The sequence below is a fragment of the Anopheles gambiae genome, chromosome 2 (genome assembly GCF_943734735.2).
Source record: "Anopheles gambiae chromosome 2, idAnoGambNW_F1_1, whole genome shotgun sequence".
NCBI lineage: Eukaryota > Metazoa > Arthropoda > Insecta > Diptera > Culicidae > Anopheles > Anopheles gambiae.
Window position 1 is genome coordinate 35,736,671 of NC_064601.1, and position 21,377 is coordinate 35,758,047.

The 21,377-nt window shown below is 46.2% G+C and overlaps 2 protein-coding genes across 4 annotated transcripts; one reads left to right on the forward strand and one right to left on the reverse strand.

Moving 5' to 3' along the window:
• Positions 1 to 314: 314 nt before the first annotated feature.
• LOC1275006 (enolase-phosphatase E1) lies at positions 315 to 10,531 on the reverse strand. 3 transcript variants are annotated; one of them, XM_314226.6, is made up of 6 exons: positions 9,910 to 10,498; positions 5,353 to 5,508; positions 5,119 to 5,255; positions 4,785 to 5,041; positions 4,356 to 4,576; positions 315 to 2,296 (listed from the first exon to the last, which is right to left on the reverse strand). In XM_314226.6, the coding sequence occupies exons 1-6, from the start codon at positions 10,003 to 10,005 to the stop codon at positions 770 to 772; spliced, it is 2,394 nt and encodes a 797-aa protein (XP_314226.6). In that variant the 5' UTR covers positions 10,006 to 10,498; the 3' UTR covers positions 315 to 769. The 3 variants fall into 3 exon arrangements, with proteins under 3 accessions (XP_314226.6, XP_061498170.1, XP_003436443.2); XM_061642186.1 differs by lacking the exon at positions 9,910 to 10,498 and having other exon boundaries at positions 5,355 to 5,508; XM_003436395.2 differs by lacking the exon at positions 315 to 2,296 and having other exon boundaries at positions 3,110 to 4,576; positions 9,910 to 10,531.
• A 1,910-nt stretch (positions 10,532 to 12,441) lies between these two features.
• Positions 12,442 to 21,141, forward strand: LOC4577120 (uncharacterized). Its single transcript, XM_061652471.1, has 7 exons — positions 12,442 to 13,838; positions 13,914 to 18,368; positions 18,445 to 18,573; positions 18,646 to 18,767; positions 18,833 to 18,929; positions 19,016 to 19,188; positions 20,129 to 21,141. The coding sequence occupies exons 1-7, from the start codon at positions 13,503 to 13,505 to the stop codon at positions 20,304 to 20,306; spliced, it is 5,490 nt and encodes a 1,829-aa protein (XP_061508455.1). The 5' UTR covers positions 12,442 to 13,502; the 3' UTR covers positions 20,307 to 21,141.
• The last annotated feature ends 236 nt before the right edge of the window (positions 21,142 to 21,377 follow it).

The window sequence follows — 21,377 nt, forward strand, 5'->3', positions numbered from 1 at the left end:
TTGTTGTAAAACGACAAGAATTATTTCCTGCTTATTTACGTAACACACATTCTGATGTCATTTTCGTTATAGTTTTAGGAATTTGAACGCGCAAATTAATTCCAAACGTTGGCCGACTTCAACTACCACTTCTTTTCGTGGTTTACCTGCAACGAATTATTCTTGTAGCATGTGTGTGTGGTGTGATGTTATAAGCGCATCAAATACATCAGAACATACGATCAGATCAGTTGTACAACATCTCTCTCCTCTCTCCAATTTTCTTTTCAGTGTACGCGTATTAACGAGAATTATTAACCGAATGTGCGCAACGGTTCTCCTTTCTACAATCGTTTAATGCAATATGTTCGTACATTTGTAATCCTTCTATGCGAATCCTATGTCAGTGGCATCAAATGATATAAATACGTTTATAAAAATTGTAATTACTAAGAAATAGATCGTCACTGATACAGCTATATGTGTGATTCCTCGAGTTCTTCTCCGTCTAAGTATTCAAATCCTGTGTTTCCTGTTCCTGCCCTGTTCTGTTCGGGACATATCATCAAATGCGTCATTAAGACTAAACGTTCTGTCACAACTGCTACTCGTTTCTCTGCTGTTGCAGTCCGTTCCTATGTGTGTGCGAAAGATGGTTCTTCGGTAGTTTAGTTTTAAAATAACAAAAAGGAATCATAATGTGCCAATCTCAAAGCAACGGAGTAATCAGAATACCTGAAAGGCATTTTGATTTCCCGCACCATTGCGTCTTGTGACGACTCTACTCAGCTTACGATTCTGCCTCAATCGGTTGCGCTGGTGTAACTGCAGGCGTAACGGCTTCGATTACCTTTTTGGCCTTGATTTCAGAGGAGGGAACATCCTCAGCGTTGGTACTTTCTACTGGGGTGGCAGTTCCATTTGTTTTCTCCGCAGTTGTGTCGTCTGTCTCGCAGTTGCTCAGTGAAGTGTCGTTTTCTTTGTCACTATCACCATTTTTTTCTTCGTCACTCTTACTGCTACCGTTCGTGGTTGTTTTAGTTTCCGACGGGGTTCCATTCTGTTCATTCTGTGTCTTAGATTCTACACCACCATCCTCCTCCTTGGGACTTTCAGATTCCTGCTTCTCCGATACGCTGTTATCGCTTCCATTACTCTTTTCCGTTTCTACTACATCACTACTGGGTTTAGCGTCTTCGTGTGCCTTGGAATCTTCCTTCACCTCCATAGCTACCTCGTCCACTGTCTCATCCGATTTACCCTCAACCCCTTTGGTAACTTCGACCTCCTTCGAGTCATCTACCGTGTCAGGAGTCGCTGAAGTAACGGCGGTCTTATCAATGTCTTTCTTGTCGCCTACAACTGTCTCGGCAAGTACTGGTGCTGTTTCCGCCTCTGCCTTACCATCTTCCGCCGATTTGGCAATACCTGCTTCAGAAGTATTTTTATCTTCGACTGCACTCTTTTCTGTGGTATCCATATTCTTGTTTTCGACCTCTTTTCCTCCATCATTTTCATCCTTAGTCTTGGAAGATGCTACTTCTTCGTTAGTCTTGGAAGCTGTGCTTACCTTAGTTGATGGTTCCTCTTTTTCTGTAGTTTTTTCATCCTTTTCTACCTTGTCTACCTTGTCTTCCTTTTCTACGCTATCTTCCTTCTCTACGTTAGTTTCCTTTTCTACATTCTCTTCCTTCTCTTTCTTTTCTTCCTTCTTTTCCTTCTCTTCGTTCTTTTCCTTCTCTACCTTCTCTTCTTTCTCTCCTGTTTCCATTACGTTGCATTCCTTTTCAACATCTTTTACTACTTCTTCGGTGACTTTTTCACCATTTTCTGCTGGTTCTTTGACTTTTTCTTCTTTCTCTGCTGTTTCCTTTTCGTTTTTGCCCTCATTTTCCTTTTCTTTCGCAATAACCTCATCTTCTTTAACGGTAGCCTTTTCTTCTACCTGAGCAGTTTTCTCTTTTTGCTCTCCTTCTTTCTCTTTTTCAATTACCTCCTCTTTTCGTTCTTTTTCTGGCTCGCTACTTTCAATATTTGGCTTTTTGTTTTCTACAACATCTTCGTTCTTATCTGTTTCCATTGCTTCCGCCTTTTCTTCCAGCTTATCCGTGTTGTCTTCTTCCATTTTTTCACCATCCTTTTCTTCCTTCGAATCAGTCTTTTTTGCGGCTTCGTCTCCATCCACTTCCATTGTTTCAGCGTTATCGGGAAGGCTTGCAGATTCAACAGGAGGCTTGGTCGACTCTTTTTCTCCATTTTCAGCTGATTCCATCTTCTTGTCTTCTTCCACTTTCACCAATTTCGATGGTGGCTGCTCCTGAAAAGATTTTTAAATTTGTAAATACATTAGTCAATTTATTTTGATTGTTACGTATTTTGAAATAATCACAATTTAATTTCAATCGATTACAATACTTTTTTGTTAAAATAAAGTGGTTCATGACCGAGCTAAAAGCTTCGCAATTCCCCAATAGATGGAGTTAGTGTATTTTAGCAAAGACAACAACCAAACCCAAAACGAGTAAAACTGATAGTACAACATATGCTCTGCACATTGTACATTCGCAACCTCTCCGTTAACAATACAAAATACCTCGAGACTGAGTACGTACACACAGACAAGGCGATCCAATGATATATAATTTCTCCAAATTATTACATGAAGATTAATCAGACTGAATTATTGAACTTTGAGAACAAATTCACGCAATGGCTATCATTCATTTCAGTAAGTGAAGTAGTAATTTCTATAATATGAAACGACAAACATCTTTAATGAATGTTGTCCATTCCATCACTAATTACAGAGTTAATTAAAAAAAAAAATCCATAACTATGATATGCTAATGCGATATAAAAACTCTGGTAAACATGTAGCACTCAAGTCGTACTTTAACAAAATGTAAAAGAAACAAAAGCAAATTTTATAGAATGAATAAATGTTACCATATCTTATAGTTCATATTTATATTGTTACATTGTTTATATTTTCTATGCCATCTTCGAATAAATATTATTTTCACTCGGCACTTTAATTATTCGCCATTTTTACTATCCTCCCCATACACCCACATGCGCTAATATCAACCACAGACCATTTTCTTTCTCTTACAACAACCGATTGATGCAATTGATAATTTTGACTACTACATGGAAATGATTTCGTTATACAATATAAAACTAATTTGGATGCAGCAATTCAGTGCAGTGGAATAAAATCGTACAATCACGGAAGATGGAGAACACATAATTTGCACATATTTGTATTATTATACGATGGGCCTCCACCATGCACGATACTTCTTTAATGGAACAGAACAGAAATTAATAGAAATAATGTGTAATATGCTATGCATCAGATAAAACCACGCGAATACATTGTTTGCCGTCTTGTTTGTAACAGAAATCATTTCCATGCACGGAAGACATTGTTTATTTTCTTTTCTTTTTTTAATTTTAGGTTTCTTTATCATTAGTGGCACAGGAACATTGTGTTGTCGTTGGAATCACTAGATTCAATTATAAAATGCTGAGCTACACATTCTTGAATTGACTCTATTATTGAAATTGAGTAATAGATATTACCACCAATAACCAATAACGAATAACAAAAATTAATTTCACCTAATCTATGACAAGTTAAACTAAAATCTATGGCAAATTAAACTATCAAAATTAAGCATTGATCATACAAGGAGAATAGGTATAATCAATCAGTAGCATCGGTCTTATAATTATTTATCTGTCAATAAATCAACAATTTTGTATTCATCTATTTAGATATTAACACATCAGTCATTCCACAGCATTAAAGACCATGTAAAATAAGTCGAACAAATAAATCAATTGGAAAACAAAATCAAACTATAACAGCAAAAACATAAAAATCAGTATATAACTAGTGAATTTTTTTACAAAGAGAGAAAGATTGTGCTACAGAGAGAAAAACACTGAAGCTGCTGCTTTTTTAAGATATGTTTTCTTCAACTAAGTATGTTGTTGCCTCCCGCTGTTCCACCATTGTCCAAATTGACTATTTTTTTTATATTTTCTAGAATAACCGGTCGTGAAAAAAAGAACTTGTGCTTTGCAATCCTTTAGAATAGGCACCTTCAATTGCCATTCATTGCATTATTTGGTTAGAGTGAGGTTTTATCCTTCCAGTCTCCATCGAAGATAAGTTTTTTTTTATTGCACCACATTTCATAAAACAGAATGCAGGTGGGATATTTTGAATTATTCTCTACTAGTAGGGCAATCAATGAAGACAAATTTGTAACTACCTCATTAACAAATTAAGATGGTGGAAGAGTGTTAAAAAGGATCAGATCAAGGTTTGTAAGCAGTAATAGTATCTATTTTTTGTTAGGGTATACCTGAGCTTTATCCTCCTCGGCAACGTCGTCATTTGTTTCCTCGATCTTACGCTTGCCATTGGTGGCGCCTCCATTCTCCTCTTTGGTTTCGGCTGCAAAAAACAAATCTGAAAACGTAGCAATAACGGGGAAATCCTTTCGTTCCTCTTCAGACAACTCAGAATTGCCAGGACGGTCGAGCAGCACAACATTGAGGCCAGCCTCCTTTGCCGCTTTGGCTTCTACTCATTACAAATAAAAGAGCACACAAAAATAACGAATCCGAAAATAGAGCATAGCAAAAAAAAAGAAAATTTGAAATTAGTGGTGTGGATGAAGTCTCATAGCGTTTCTCGCAGATTGAGACACGAAATGTGGGATAATGATATGAAGTAGATGTAATAATGCATGCGAAAATTTAAACGCACAATTATTACACTTATTACATACCAGCATATACGTCAGTAAGGAACAATGCCTCTTCAGGAGATGATTCGATATTCTTCAAGATGGATGTGTAGGATTCCTTCTCTCGCTTCGCACCGATCTTAGTGTCATAGTGTCCCGAAAGATACTTCAGCAGATCGCCTTGCTCGCTATGCTCAAAGAGCAGCTTCTGGGCGTCGACACTGCCACTTGAGTAGATGTAGATCTTACGACCGTTCTCCGTCCACTGCTCGAATGCCTTCTGCACATCGTCGTACACACTGTTTGGAAAGTTGGTAGAACGATACATTTAACAAAACATTGAAGTCGACCCCCATTCCAAACTGACGAAACTTACTGTCCTTTGATGGATCCATCCTTATACCCTTTTGCCCAGACCAGTCCTTGCAGCGTTTTCAGCGAGCCCGTCTTGCGATCTAGAGACATTTGCCATTCAACGTTTTTGACAATCTCCGGAATAATATCTTCCGAATCCTTCAATGATACATAGCATAATTGTTAGGGCCAGACTGTCTAAAGTCGCACACACAGACACACCTCTAGAATCAAAATAAACACAAAAAACACTTACACCGGTAGGAATTGGTACAACTCCTTCCACTTCCGCTTTCTTGTCCTCTTCAGCTTGCTCGCGTAAAGCTGTTACGACCGTCTTGGTCGCCTCCTCGTTCCAGTTGTTTTTCAGATACCCTTCTACATGTTTCAGCGCGTACGGGAAGAGCGTATCCTGGAAGCAAAAACAGCAAAATCATTTGAATTGAAGTTCAAGACCCTTCGTAGAATAGGAAATACGACGTATCACGCACCCACGCTATATTTCTTATATGAACAGAGTAAGCTCATAGCTGAGATAACTTTTTAATGGAATAGAGATTTTCTATGATATTATGAAAAATCACCTAATCCAGGATAAACCCCATAAATTAAAAATCCGTCTTTATATATTAATAGGTTAAACTTGCGTTAGAATTCGTTTACCATATGTTATATTGCACGTAACATGAATATCCTAACATAAAAAAGTTTACGTTAAACATTCTTTCTAATCAAGGCAATAAGACAAGAAACATAATCCGCATCGATTTAGCAGATATCCGTCTCTTCTTTGTAGCTGTGCAGTTTGCATGTTTGTGTTTTTGAAGCAGCATTGGCCTTGAAAAGTTTCATCACAAAGCCATTGACCGTCGTCGCAGCCATTTTACAGACACCGGGATGAAGAACTCCTCTCTCCTCTCTCGCCTCCTCTCTCACTCTCTTATCCTCATCGACCATCAGACGCATAAGATACACACACATACTTATGCTAGGTTTTCCTCTTTTTCTATCGAAGTAGCCCTTTCCCGACTTTACTTACTATCTGTTCCAAACTTTTTAAAGCATGTTTTACTTTAATTTGAAGTTCCCTTTTTGTGGCACTCATGGATATATAAACCATAGCTAAATAACTATATAAAAAAAATAAAGATGGAAAAATCCAGTCCACAATCACAGCTGGAAGCAGGTACTATATACTTTGGCATTCTGACGACTTAAGTGTGTCGCAGATTACTAAAAAAAGGAACGAAACCATCTGTATCTCTTGCAGTGGTGTTTGTAACGAAAAGAAACGAAATATTTTTATTATTTTTCCAGTGCATTAACTAATCAGAATAATAAAAAGCATCTCAGCGAAAACTAACGATCAACCCGACAAAGGCTGGCGTTAAGAGCTCTCTTGGTTTTGCAGCCTCTAAACAAACTACGGGGCAAATGAAAACGAGGTACAGAAAAGGGCTCAATGTAAAAAGGTGACTCGCTTGGGTACCCAAAGCGAAACAGAATGAGTTCCTCTACGAAAACACCCCGAAATAATAATAAAGTCTTCATTTGACCACCACGATAGATCGACAAATTGAACGAAAGCTAATGAAAGGGTTTTCCTATCCCCTAATCCTAATTACCTTCGAATCTACCTGTACACACATGCGGGTATTTGTTAATTGTATGTTTTATGAGATGGTTTCACGCCATGTTCAATGGGAGAATACAACTTTACAGCAATGCAGGTAAGATGAGCCAAACCACAGCTTCGTCAGAGAGCATATTGAAGATCTGAACATTTTCAGGTAATAGTTCAAACTAGACTAAACTGTGATAGATATCTCCATTTCGCTCTAAAGAATTGCCATGCTACGTTAAAGACGGTATGGAATTTATTACATTTGCCATAAGCTATGTGCAGTACACCAACGACACAGGCAAAGTCGGTCCCAGAACTGTGCCCTTCTCTCAGAACTACCCCTCTCTCTCTCTATCGCTCTCATTCTCACCCTCACCCAACACAACCAGACCAGTTCTATAATCCAATGCCGGCCGGCAGCAGCTACCTCATCTTCGAGCGCAGTAGTTGTGAAATTAGTTTCCATTCCTTTTTCACCCGGCTTTTCTTGACGATCGCTTCCTACTGACTACTGGACTCGGGAGCATGTGTGTTGGAGGCGGATGCATTCGAAACATGTTTGCAAATCTGATGTCGTCTTTGGGCGTACAGATTTTCTTTGCGTTCTTTTCACATTCGATGCTACCCACCATCACACCTTTTGCTTCCTCTTTCCCCTGCGTCTTTCAAGGTGGTGGTGGTGTGATTTTGCAAATATTTTTTGCTATTTTTTTCCTGAACGCATCACCCACAGACGCATACATACAAACACACACAGAAACACTCTGTGAATGGAATTTATGCGTTGACGGTCCCCCGGGGGAAACTAGTTCTCCAGGCGAAATAAACAATAAAAACCAGTAAAAGCAGAAGAAACAAGAAAAATCCCGAATCTACACATCTCACACTCACACACACACACCACTAGACTTTGCCTACAAAGGGGCACAACACAAGGAAACGGGGAAGGAGTCTGTGGAAGTTGGTGCTATTTTTAGATCATCTGTTTTCTTCCCTTTTCCTTGTGTCGCTTCTTCCTTCGGTCAATTGCTTTCCGGATTATATATCGTACACCCCTCTCCTCCTCCTCCTCTACCGCCTCCTACCACAGACACACTCAATCTTTACTGATGCATTTGCTTTCCCGTTGGTTGCCTTGGAAGTGGCGAAGGAGGCAACGATGCGAAGAGATGAACAATTTAAAAAGGTAGTAGGTAGTGGTGCGCACAAGAAGCAAGCGCATATGCTAGGTGGAGAGGTCAAGAGCTTTTCTTGCGTTTTCTTTGACGAGTGTGTCCCTTTAAAACCTAGCTAATACACATCTAAGGCAATGAAGCACCAGCACGAATGAAGAGCATAAACTGCGCCATTCCAGTCCAGATGTTTGATCATGTGTTAGAAAATTTATAGAGGTATTAGGAAAAAAAATCTGACCTTAACCCTCTCTTCTTACGTGTTTGGGTTATGAGGAACAGTAGTTTTTCTGACTATAAACTAAAGTACAAGATTCCAAAAGCAACTACCGAGCAACAATGATTTACTATTCGAAACCTGAGCTGAGCGAGGACTTACGAAAACTACGCCATTTTATCTTTATGGTCCGGTCGAGCACACCACACTCTGGCATCGCAGAAGCGGCGCAAGGACACCGTTCAATAGTTTAGCACACTTTTTTCATCGTTTTTCCTAACTAGACTTGAACAAAGAAATTTCAGGAACCGAAATAATTCGTTCAAATCAGTGCTAAACGGTTCTTCTCCACACAAAAGTTTTTCATGGAGGTGAAGGGCTTTATCCATCATAGTTCCGGTTACTGCACTCTTCACTTTTCCAACTAACACACATACACACGCGCGGACACAGTCTCTCGCCTCTCGGCACACAGCAGAGTCCGTCGACTAGACAAGTCTCGCATTCGCAATTTCTTCTCACGTACACTAGTGCAAAATGAAGTCTCCCGAGTGGCCCGCGGGATGCATCTCGCACACTAACGGACAGCTGCTGCAGAGGAAAAGGGCACAGAATACTATTCAAATGGGGAAAAGCGAACCCTCCAACAGCCACACACACAACTCGTCACCCAAATCTCTTCTTTTTCGTCCTCACCTTACCCCTCTGTGTTAGCACAGGCAGCCAAGTCTTCTTTTAACGGTTTCGGAGAATAAAAAATGAATGCAGAAAAAAGAACTGCCCCTGCACCATCATCGCGAAGAAGAAACACCATGGCAACACGGTGCTAGTGCGGAAGAAAATTTCAACCTTGAATTAAAAATGGTGGCCATGACGGGGAAATGCAGGGGTTTCTTTCACACAATTCGCGTGCTAATTAAGCCATTAGAATGTAGCTTTAATTTCAGTGCTTAGAAATGCACAGATTGCTTCCATTTTTGCATCGTCCCACAGAGCTACTCCCTCTCACTAACACTCTCGCTCTATCGGATACGGGGCGCGATGCTATTTCAACGCAGGATCAAACTCTCATCGACGACCATCATCTCCGCGCCGAACCCGCGAGACGAACCGGTAAGAGCGAAACGTTAATTCAAATTTTTACCCGTCATCGGCGTAAAAGCCACCACTACACACCAAAGAGGTCTCCTCTTCGGGTGAAGTGTGCCGGAAGTTGAATTAGTTTATAGTTTACGGAATATAACCCCATTGCAAGGGTAATCTAAATCAAATCAACCGGTTTTTATGAGCAATTTTTCTTAACTAAGTGTTCACACGTAATCTCTTCTTGCACTGTCTCTCTCCCTCTCTCTCTCTCTATCCATCGGTTCGAAACGTTGTATTAGTAACGGTTAGACACTCTCTTGCAACTTCGCCGGGGATATTTCGCTGAGAATGTATGTGTAAGCGAACCTCCAACATCGATCGATGGCACGGAGTGGTGGCAGGCAGAAAAAAGAGCATGCTAACGGAAAATGGAAAAAAAGATCATTTTTTCTCCATTGTTCAGCCAATATGCGCTGGAGAATGGCAAACTGTATAATGTACCTAACCTAAAAATCGTATTGGAAATCCGTCATAAATGGACTGAAATTTCTGCCACCCCCTCTTCTGGTCTTCCGGTGTGGTCTCTTCACCGGCAGAAGAAAAATTACCGGTAACGGTCTGGCGGAAGGGTGGAGAGGGTCTCTGGAGCTAGATTTTTGGTATGAAGAAAATTATCGCCTACACTACACAGCGACCAGCGCGCAACCAACCTACCTTTACGAACGAAATCGACGTGGTAGTTCCCTCGATGTCGCAAATAATGGATTTCGCCGAAAGAACGTTCGCCCCGAGTGCTACAACGGCTGCCATCTTTTCCGTTAACTTCAATCAGACTGGACAGACACGGGCACACACACACAGACTGACACACACACCCGAAAGCACACAGAAATTCACAGTACCGGACTACTTTCCGCAGCTGCCGCAAGCCTGCTAGAGACAAAGGTGGAGACGGTTCGAGCTTGTTCCCGGAAGAACGGGAGATTGGAGGCGCACGATCTCACACGAGAAGAAAACTGGGCTTCCGCTCGTGGCTAATCTGAGGCAGCTTCAAATTCCGTGCGGTGGAGGACAGGAATGGAGCGATCAAGATTTGATTCGGAATCAGAACCTCGACACACACATTTACACATACACTCGCACACACACACACACACGCGCACGGTCAGCAAAGGTGCACTCGGTTGAGATGGCAAAAAACTCCCGGACTGGAACTGGCTCTGTCTCCACACTTGGCGGCGGCTACAAAATTAATGAGAAAAAAGGTTGCTTTCACGGGCGCACCGAACCAAACCGGGCGGTAGGCTCGGGTTGCATCGTTACGAGCAGGATGACAACTGTGCTAAATTTTGACATCTGTAGTACCAGGGGGGAAATGTCAATCCAATGTTTTGGTTGCTGTTTTGGACCGCCATTTACCATTTCGAAATGCTTCTGGGATATTTTCGTAGCTCATGCTCAAAAGAAAATCTGTTTTCTTCTTTAAGCTGATGAAAACATTTGATGATTTCCGCACAAAAAGGCAATCATCAGCATACCAGTACAAAATGAAGCCACATACAAGAATGTATAATTCAATAGCTCAACGGATTTTAGTTAGTACAGGCGGTCCCCGAGATACACGGTTAATGGGGACCGAAAACGGCCGCAAAATACCGCGTATCTCGAATTTCCGCGTAAGTCGAATCTCGTGATTTCCAGCTAAAATATCACTAATTTTCGTGTAATTTTGCAAGTAAGGGGTGGTTTTAGTCACTTTATGAATTATTTGATATTATTCTGACTGAATATAACTGTTTTAAACCTTTTTAAATAGTTTTTAACATTCGATCAAAACGGAAGTTATTTGGCAATTTGCAATTGTTGTGTCAAATCAGTACAATTTGCTCAAAGAATTGTCAAATTTAGAAAACCGCGTATCTCCGAATCCGCGTATAAGAGGTACCGTGTATCTCGGGGACCGCCTGTATGTCGTTTAGCTCCGACTCAATAGTTTACCATTAGTTCAATTAAAAATCATGCATTTGTATGGACACCCCAGTTTTCGAGGAAGTCATAAAAACGCCACCTTTTGAAGGAAAAATACGTGCCTACTAATCTGCACAAATTAAATAGTACAGCACTCCGACGAAGGCATACAATCAAAGTTCAACCAGTAAGGTCCAGCTTTATTTAATATTCAACTATTTACTCCATACAAGCAGTAATAAGTACGATTTTTAAGCAATTCACTTCAAAATCGTTTTGAGAAAAGTATCAAAATGATTCCAGTAAGTCGAGGCTAAAATATAGAGAAAGCAACCCAAGCGCCACAGATTAAGCTTAAACGACTGGAAAATTGAATATCCATAGAAAAAAAGAAAGCTCCACAGCTTCATTGGTTTGATCAATAGATGGCGTATTAAAACTGATTATTATATTGCTATCCTTTTCTTGCAATGTGTTTCGGCTAGTTTTATCTTATCATGACCTATGTAGCCTTCTAACTTTCTGAGCAAAAATCTATATGAATGGTCGTGTGGTCAGATACGTGGGTATCAACACCAACGACCATTACTCAAGTCTCACTTGCTTCAGTACTTGTGGTTTCGGTTGGAGTTTAGTATTTAAAGAATCGTATCGCCGTTCTAGTTCTAGCGATGCATAACTTCAATGCGAAACCATACAACAGTACAGAGGGAATGAAAAAGCTCTACTCCAAGCGATGAAACTCAACTGGTTGGGGTATCGCATCAACAGAGAGCGCCACCAGCTTTTTCGCTATTTTTAGAATGCATGAGTCGTTTGCGTCTGCTAAACGAAGTCTTTCTATATTCCGTTTAGGTAGAGAACTTGTACTTCCAGGTCGTTTAGTGGATTTGTGGCACTTGGGAAGCCTCTGAATATGCGTAATCGGACGCACGTCTGAGATAAACAAGGAGGATAAATTATTTCTCGCTATATAAAAAGCAGAAGAGAATTGTATCGTACTTTGATACCACTTATAGCCCACAGGCGATAGGAGGTGAAAAGAAACAGGTAGAAGATTATCAAATTGCATTCTTTGTCGCACTAAAGTTGACTGCTGAAATTAAAATTTGAAAGCTTGTTGTTCATATTCCATGAGCTTTACCTCATCAGCACTGCAAACAGCACAGCAAGTATATGAGCCTACCTCGCCCGGTACAGTTCAAACTTCTCGAATATTGTTCCGTCTGACAGGCTGAAGCGTTTCCGAAGCGTTTGTGATGCTGTCAACGCGTTCGCCACCGTGTAATCGCGCCGTATGTTTCGTTGCGTGCATTTCTTCGATTGGTATATTTTTTTTTATCTCAAACTAAAATTGTACGGGAACGTAGGCAAAAGTGCTATCCACAAGCAATTCGGTTCCGAGGACAACTCTTTCGCGCCGCTACAGTGGGCTGCCCGTCGAAAGGCTCGCGGATTCCGGGGACAATTGGCGTGTATCACTGCACTCTCCGTGGCGAAACACGAAGCAGCAGCAGTAGCAGCAGCCCCAGGGTTTTCTACAGAAATTTTCGTCCCGCATCGTCTTCCTCCCCCTCGCAGCCGCTGTCATTCGTCCAGCCCACCCGCAACAGTTCCAGCGGGTTGTGAAAAGATTGGATAAGCGCAACGAAGACCACGTCCGAGGAAGCTGCATTGGGTCAGCCCACTCGCGGGCCATAAGCATATTGCAGCACGTCTGCCCCGCCGCTACCCTACCCTGTTCGCCTCGCCTGACCATCATGTGCCTCGTGACTAATGCCTGTGTGCAGTGAAAAGGGTCACCGTGGAAGGAAGTGATCGGACTTGCCCAAGTTTCCACCAATCGAACGAGGGGTAAGACATTTGCATTCTGCACCACCTGCGATACCTGCAGGTGCAGTTGAGGCGGAAAGTAAGCAAACCGTAACCGAGACCTCTCGTAGACCAGGGGCCATTCTAAAACGGGCCTTCAGTATTGATTCAAATATGGACTGTAGTGCGCATTCGGGCGTGTGTTCAATGTTTTTGTTTTGATTTTCGGCCGTCGGTCGGATGCGGCACGGTCGAGGATCCGGAATGCAGTAGCCACCGTGCTTCCCGTTTGTGGGGGTTGTTCCTGCCGGGGGGAAAACCCACATCGCCACAGAGTGCGGGTGGGTGTGTGTGTGCGTATGTGATTGTTGACCCATTTCGTGTGTCCAGTGAGAGTGATTAGTCGGTGTGGCGTGGTGGGACATTGGCAACGTGCAACGCAAGCAAGATAACTCCGCAAGACAGTCTGCGACTCCCGTCCCGGGTCGTTGGATCGTCCCCGTCTGGGCCATAATCTGGGGTAAGCTATGAATTCGCACCGCCCGCTACCGCACGGTCATGGTTCGCCAGTGCATCATGCTGCACCCATGGTCGAGGGTAGCGGCGGTGGTGGTGGTGGTGTTGGTATGGTAGCAAACCCCCGGTTCGAGGCCGACAAGCAAGCTTGGGAGGATGCGATCCGGGGGTACAACGGGACCGATCCGCTCGATCTGTGGTTCAACTACATCACCTGGTACGAGCAGAACCGGTCGTTCGACCGTCTGAACAATCTGCGATCGATCGTGGAAAAATGTCTGCTGCTGTATCAGGACGAGGAGCGCTACAAGCAGGACACGCGTATGGTAAAAATATGGATGAAATACGTAAGTAATGAGAGCATGGGGTTTTGGACAACGGGATGGACCATAATTAACCATTCATTCGCCGTTCCTTTGTAGATCGATATGCAGCAATCGCCCGCCAGCTACTACCAAATGATGTACAAGAAGAACATTGGCACGCAGTGCGCCAGCTTCTACATTGGATGGGCCGAGCGCGATTACAAGCAGGCCGTGTCGATCTTCAATCTCGGCCTGCAGATGAAGGCACAGCCAATCGAGGAACTGCACGAAGCGCAACGAAACTATCGGCTGTACAGTGAAACGCTAGCAAAAAAGCGGTCCGCCAGCGCAATGGTCGAGCAGCGGCTGCCGGCACCACCGTCGCAGAGTCCACCACACAAACGGCTCAAGCAGGAGCCGAGCTATCATCCCGGGCAGTCGGCACATCCATCTCACCCGCACGGCGTGAATGGAAGCGTGATTACTGAAGCACCGAACGGAACAGCGTACGCTAACCATGCACCGCAGCAGCAGCAGCAGCAGCAGCACGGCTATTACCACCAGCAGCAGAGCAGACCGGTCCCGGCGGGAAGCTATTACATGCCGGAAAAGCCACCGAACGGTACATACTACGCTAGCAATGGTCAGCAGGAACCGTACCAGCAAGCAAACTCGTTTACGGCCAGCGAGGTGAACGTCACTCCAGTACCTGTTGCTACGGCTTCGCACCCGCCACAGCAACCTGTGCAGCTTCAGGCTTCCAGCGAAGAGCAGTACCGCAGTTCGCCCGTAAACGCAGCCGGCCAGCAGGCACAGGAACTAGCCACGGCGACGCCAACCACTGCCGAGCAGCGTACGGAGGCGCCCGACTACAGATCTCCGGATGAAAGCATCATCGAATGTAATCTCAACAATTCGGCGTACGTGATTTCCTCCTCGCTGAGCTACGTCTACGATGATCCCGATCTCGTACAGCAGTACACGCTGGGCCCGGAAGAGGTCGTCCGTCCGGCCGGGGAAGCAGTGCAAGGACCGGCGGCGGTAGCACCGCAGCCCGAACCGCCACATGCACCGCCCGTCGCGAGCGACGCCATCCGCCTGCCGCCGAACTTTGTGCGCGAAGCGAAAAACAACCACGAAACGTGGGACGTTCCGCTGTGCCTGGAGGAGCCGTACGATCCGAACCGGCGGTGCTGCTACCCGAAGCATCTCGTATATCCGGACCTGCACGCGGAACGGCCGACGATGGAGTTTTCGCTCGAGGAGATCCGCGCCCAGCGATGGTTTGAGCGCAAAAGGAAGGAGCAGCAGCAGAAGGAAGCGGAAGCAGAAGCGCAAAGGCAGGCGAAGATTGCCCAGCAGGAGAAGGAAAAACAGATGCGACAAATGCAGCAACTGAAATATCAGCAACAGCAGCAACAGCAACAACAACAGCAACAACAGCAGCAGCAACAACAACAACAACAGAGAATGTATCCCGCACAGGAATACCCAAATGCCGCTGGACACATGCCCGCGGGGCAAACGATACAGACACCGCCTACTGGCTACCATTCCCAGCAGATGCGGCAGGGTTCGATACAGCATACGAGCAACTTTTATCATCAGCAGCAGCAACAACCGCACAGCCCTTACCATGGTTACAGCAATGGCTACTCGGCACCAAACCCGCTGGTGCAACATCAAGCCTATCACCAACCGAATGTGACGCCATCGGTGATACAGAACCATCATCATCAGCACCATCAGCAGCACCATCAGCAGCAACAGCAGCAACCGCATCATACTGTGCATGCTGGTGCTCACCATCAGCACCACTCGCCAGTGCCAACGACCCACATGCATTCTCCTACTGCAGCCCCAGTAACACCGTACGGGCCGCAGCATCATGGGCCACACCAATACGCGCCGGTCAATCATGCCCATCACCATTCGCCCCAACCTTATCATCAGCACACGCAGCAAGTGTATGTCCCTTACGAGGGACACGCTCATCCGAGCTATCCCGCAGGACAGCAACCGCACCAGCAGCAGCAGCAGCAGCCGCAGGAGCTTCCTTCCCAACGGACGTATCAAAACATGACGACCGTTGTGTCACCGTACGGGCACAACAGTCCGGCCCAGCATCTGTCCACGCCGGAGGTGCATGTATCCCGCCCGAACGCACACTACGCGATGGCCCCCCAAACGCCGCCAAACCATGCAATGTATCCGAGCTCGCCTGGTCAGCAACATCCGCACCAGAATCACCACCATCATCATAATCATCATCCGCAGCAGCAGCAGCAGCCACAGCAGCAACAGGTGCAGCATCAGCATTCACAGCTGGCAATGGGTGGGCCGCTGCACCCACAAGCAGCTGCTGGTCGGGTTGCGCAAACACATCATCAGCCAGCTCCGCACCAGTACCATCATCAGTACCAGCACTACAATCATGCCAACGAGCAGGCGCAAACGAAGGCGCAGACTGTGCCAGTGGCAGGCTATGCTCAGCAGCAGGGTTATGCGCAGGATCCGGCCAAGATGCAATCAGTACAGCACAATAGCTACGGACACGGTTCTGCCGTGCCGGAAGCACGGGACGCGCAACCTGCGGTGAATGGTAACCCGAACGCGGCGTATGTGAATGCGCAAGGGCAAGCACAGCTACAATACCATCGGCAACAGCAGCTGCAACAGCAGCAGCAACAGCAGCAGCAACAGCAGCAGCAACAACAGCAACAACAGCCGCAACAATACCAGCCACATCAGCAGCAGCACCAGCAGCAGCAACAACAACAGCAGCCGCCATTGCAGTATAACATTAACAACAATCATGGAAAGTACAACGCAAACTGTGATGATTTCGAGGAACAGATCGAAGCCTCCACCATACGCTTCTCGACCCCGGCGGAGAATGGAACCAGTCGAAAGCAGACGATAACGATCAAGTTTAAGAAGGAGAAAACGGGCCTCTCGACGTCCGTGTCCGGTGCTACGAACCCCTACTCACCGGTGGTGCCAGCTGGCGGATCGGGAGCAGATTCCCCTTCGCCACCGGGGGCCAGTGAACCAACGGCCATCAATGCGGTAAACACCCACTCCCAGCCACCGTCCGTCCCGAGGGAACAGGTCGAACCAGCTCCAGCAGCAACGGTCGATGAAAGGGCGAAAAAGCACAAAAAGCACACCAAAACACAGCTACAGGAAGCGGGTGGGGCGGCAATCGGGGAATCGGCCAGCGCTAAAGCGAAATCATCGTCCAAAGGAAAACACTCGAAAAAGAAGGCATCCATGGTGGAGCCGGAAGATCGGGGCCGGGCTGCAGCAGCGCCCGCGAACCACATGGACGATGCGAATCTACTGCTGGCGCTATCGTCCCGACCGGACGAAGACTCCTGCCTGTCGGTGCAATCGCAAACCGATGCGTCGTCCGTTGGGTCGAAAAAGAAGAAAAAATCCAAACGCTCCAAATCGAGCAGTAAGGAAAAGCGGCGAAAGCATCATCGGTACGATCCCGACGACGCGTACCAGGCGGAGGAGGATGAAGAGGACGGGGAGGATGAGGAGGAGCAGGAGCAGGGACAAGGACATCGTGTACAACGGGCACCGGACGATGCCTATTCCGAGGCAACGGTGGGAGATTATGCTGCTGATGAGGATGAAGATGACGACGACGACGACGACGGGGTGCAGGACGAGTACTACGAGGTGGAAGAGGAAGACGAGCCGGAGAACGGGGTAGAGGAAGAGGAGGAAGAGGAGTACTACGGCGAGGAGGAAACGAGCATGGAAACGACGCGCCGGCGAACGAACGGAAGCAGCAGACGCTCGGAGGGAAAGCGCATCATTCGCCCGGACGGGGACGATTCGTCGTACCAGTCGAATTCGGAGTTTAACACGTCGTTCAGCAACATCTCGTTCGCCGGCGATAACAGCAACGGTCCGTTCCACTACGGTGGCGGCGGTAGCAACTGTTCCACCCCGGTCCGGCGCACACAAACCTCCGTTGGTGGTGGTGGAGGCGGTGCCGGCGGCGGCGTTGGCACTGGTGGTGGAGCTTTCTCGAAAACGTCCACCCCGGTCGCCTCGTTCCGGTTTCTGCGCAAGCAGGGCACGAACCTGTCCAACATCGGCCAGAACGAGGACTCGATGAACTCGACCGTGGTGGAGAGCAGCTTCTTTCAGGCGGGCGAACACGACGAGGAAGCGCGAAGGCGCCGGCTCGAGAAAGCGCTCGCCACGATCGAAACCCAGCTCGGCCGGCCGTTTGTCGACCCGTTCAATGGGGAGCTGTGCCGGGCGTTTCTGGCCAAGGTGGACTTTCCGTCGCGCAATCGGGACTCGGCGGCCGACAACTATCACCTCTCGAGCGCGAACCTGCCGAAGCTGCTCAAGGGCCAAACGGCGAACCTGGGCGGGACGGCGTACAGCATCGAGAAGGAGGTCGGGCGCGGCTCGTACGGCTCGGTGTTTCGTGCAGTGAACTCGCAGTCCGGCGCGGTGGTCGCGATCAAGTACCAGAAGCCGGCCAACACGTGGGAGCTGTACATCTGCACGGAGGTGAAAAAACGACTGACTAATCTTAAGATGGTAAGCGCGATGATGCTGTGACCGCTGGCCGGTAGAAGGTGTTTCCGCTCTCTTCATGCCCTTGTTTTTGTTTTAGCTGCCCGGTTTCATGGATATCAGTGCGGCGGTCATTGCACCGAATGCGAGTGTGCTTGTGTCGGAGTTTTCACAGTACGGTTCCCTGCTAGACATCAACAATAAGATTCGAACGGCGGCCACAAGAAAGGTATCATATCATACATCCCTCCTCGGGTACATCGAATTAAGCCCCATTTTTTACGCTTCCCTTGTCATCCAGGTGATGCATGAATCTCTCGTAATGCACTTCAGCTGCCAGATACTGTCGATCGTAGAGTATCTGCACGCGTGCAACATTATCCATGCGGACATCAAGCCGGACAACTTTCTGCTGATGAAAATGTAGGTTGTTTCCCGTTTTAGTAGAGCGTGTAAAAGTAATTCCGCCAATTCTTCCATGCTTACAGCCCGTCCCGCGATCTGGAGGAACCTACCCTGCGACTGATCGATTTTGGCTGTGCCATCGATATGAATTTCTTCGAACCAAAGCGCCAATTCAAGAAGGTAGGTGGTTGGTCTGAAAGTGTGTGTGTGTGTGTCCTGGTGCTGTTAAATCGAACGTTTACTTCCTGCTCCACCTCCCATTTCAGGTCATTCAAACGGACGGATTCACGTGCATTGAAATGCAGGAAGGGCGCCCGTGGTCCTTCCAGACCGATCTGTTCTGTGTGGCCGGCACCATCCACGTGATGCTGTTCGGGGAGTACATGCAGCTGGTAAAGAAGTACGATTGCGGCTGGGACATTAAGCAGAAGCTGCCCAGGTATGCCCACGGCCCACGGAAGCAAGCACAAACGAAGGTTCTGATCAGTGCTGCAAATGTGTCATGAGCATCACGAGATATTCACCAACGAAAACAATGAACATATTCGTGGTAGCTTGATGCTCATTGCTGATACACAATGAAAGTGTGTCATGACATGTCGAACGCGATATGCGAGTGCTTGAGTCAAACGCGATACCCTGACTGACAAACTGAGCTTAATCCTGATCAGAGGTGAGACTCAAACAGTTGGTGGCCCAATCACATGCTTGATGACATTTTGTTTTGCACCCAATTCTTGGTCACTCACTTGGTCATGACGTTTTCTGTCGGTCACAATCACGACATTCTTGGAATATACTTAACGTGTGGTCCCAAGCACAAAATGAGCATTCTTCTTCGCTCTGTCTGCTTTGATTGTATGTCGGGTCAAACAGAGCGAGAAACCATGCTCATTTTGTTTCTTGGAACCACTCGCACGCACCGCATATCTCCCATGAGTATCGCAATGATCACCGACTGAAAATGTCGCGACCAAGTGACTGACCCACAGTTGGTTGCACACAATGTCACCAAGCGTGTGATGGTCGCACCAACTGTTTGAATCTCATCTCTGATCATCACAGTTTAGCTGGTGACGCTGACATGATTTTGTTTCAGTCAGAATTTGTCATGACGATGTCAGTGACATTTTGCATGCAACTGATCACAGTATAAAAAAAGTCATGACATAGTGACTGACCCAAGCGTCAAAAATGTCACGAAACATGCATTGATCACACCAGTCGTCTTAAGTATCACCTCTGATTATCACAATTGAGTACCGCTGACGCTGACAAGGATTTTGTTTCAGTCAGATTTTTTTGTTATGACATTGACAGTGACATTTTGTGCCGCTCTGTTTCTGATACCAAACATCACTGCTTTCTCCACCTTCCAGATACTTGAAAAAGCACGTCTGGACGGAGGTGTTCCAGAAGCTGCTCAACATCAAGGACATCGACCACATGCCCAGCCTGCCCGATCTGCGCCGGCTCATCAACGAGGAAGCGTACAAGATGGACTCCGAGCTGGCGACCCACATCCGCTCGCTGTCGAATCTGCTGAAGAGCCGATAAAAGCGGCCCTGCTCTTGGGTTCGCACACCGTCATAGCCGTTCTTAGCCGCTAACAAGCAATTGGGTTGGAAGGGGAAACGGAGGGGGGAGGGGGGGAGAGGGGACACGATTACGATTGGTTTATGGTACTGGCACTTTCCATTTTTCGGGTGCGGGTTTTGTTTTGTTTTTTTTAAGCTTCGTTCGTCACGAAAGGAAAGTGTTTGTCCATGGAGGAGAAGTATTAGTGCAAGCTACAAATTGTAAATAGTTCATATTAGCCACTCGTTTAAGAAAAACTACTTCCACCCACCCCGCGGGGGGAGTTAAATAGTATTTTTTCCCCGGTAGGGTTTAACGGTTACGTTGCTTGAAAAATAGTGTATTCCAAAGATTATTTTGAATTATTAGCGAACAATGTTTCCTGCACAATTGGCTAATTATTCCCGAATTATTTCTTGTCTAAGTTAGCGTTTAGATTCCTTACCGTATATGTAGACAAAATCGGTCCGGCGGCACGGTCGCTTCCAACCACAGGTTGCGAAAGGCACCGTTTGGACGCTGGCTTATTATTATAACACATCCCGATTGGCCGAGTTGAGTGATTGGCTTTAGCAGAATTGTTTCGATCCACCACCAACACCACCACCGCCGCAACCACCCTGTTCGGCCCCCTTTTCGGCTTCCTAGTCTTTCGTTTGCGAAAAATAATACAACGCGCTAGTAAGGTGCGAGGTTTCGTGCGCGCGCGATTGCGTTTGACAAACATTGAGTATGCAAAACAATAATGAAAACTGATTAATGTTTAAACTGTAAATGTACATAATTTATGCAAAAAGAAACAAAAAAAGAAGAAGATAGGCTGGTAAGCAGTACTACTACTACTACCAGCACAGTGCCGGGTTGATCATTGTTGGTGTAACACAAGCGCAGCCAGATAGAAATGTGGCCCATCCCCCCCAGGAGTGTGCGGCGCATACAAGGGCGCCTAGACTGAATGTAGAACCATCGTTGGTTGCCATCGGATGCCGCGCGTCCTAGCTGCGTGTCCGCTTTTCCCACACCCCCGGCACAGCAGCTTAGTACGCTGTT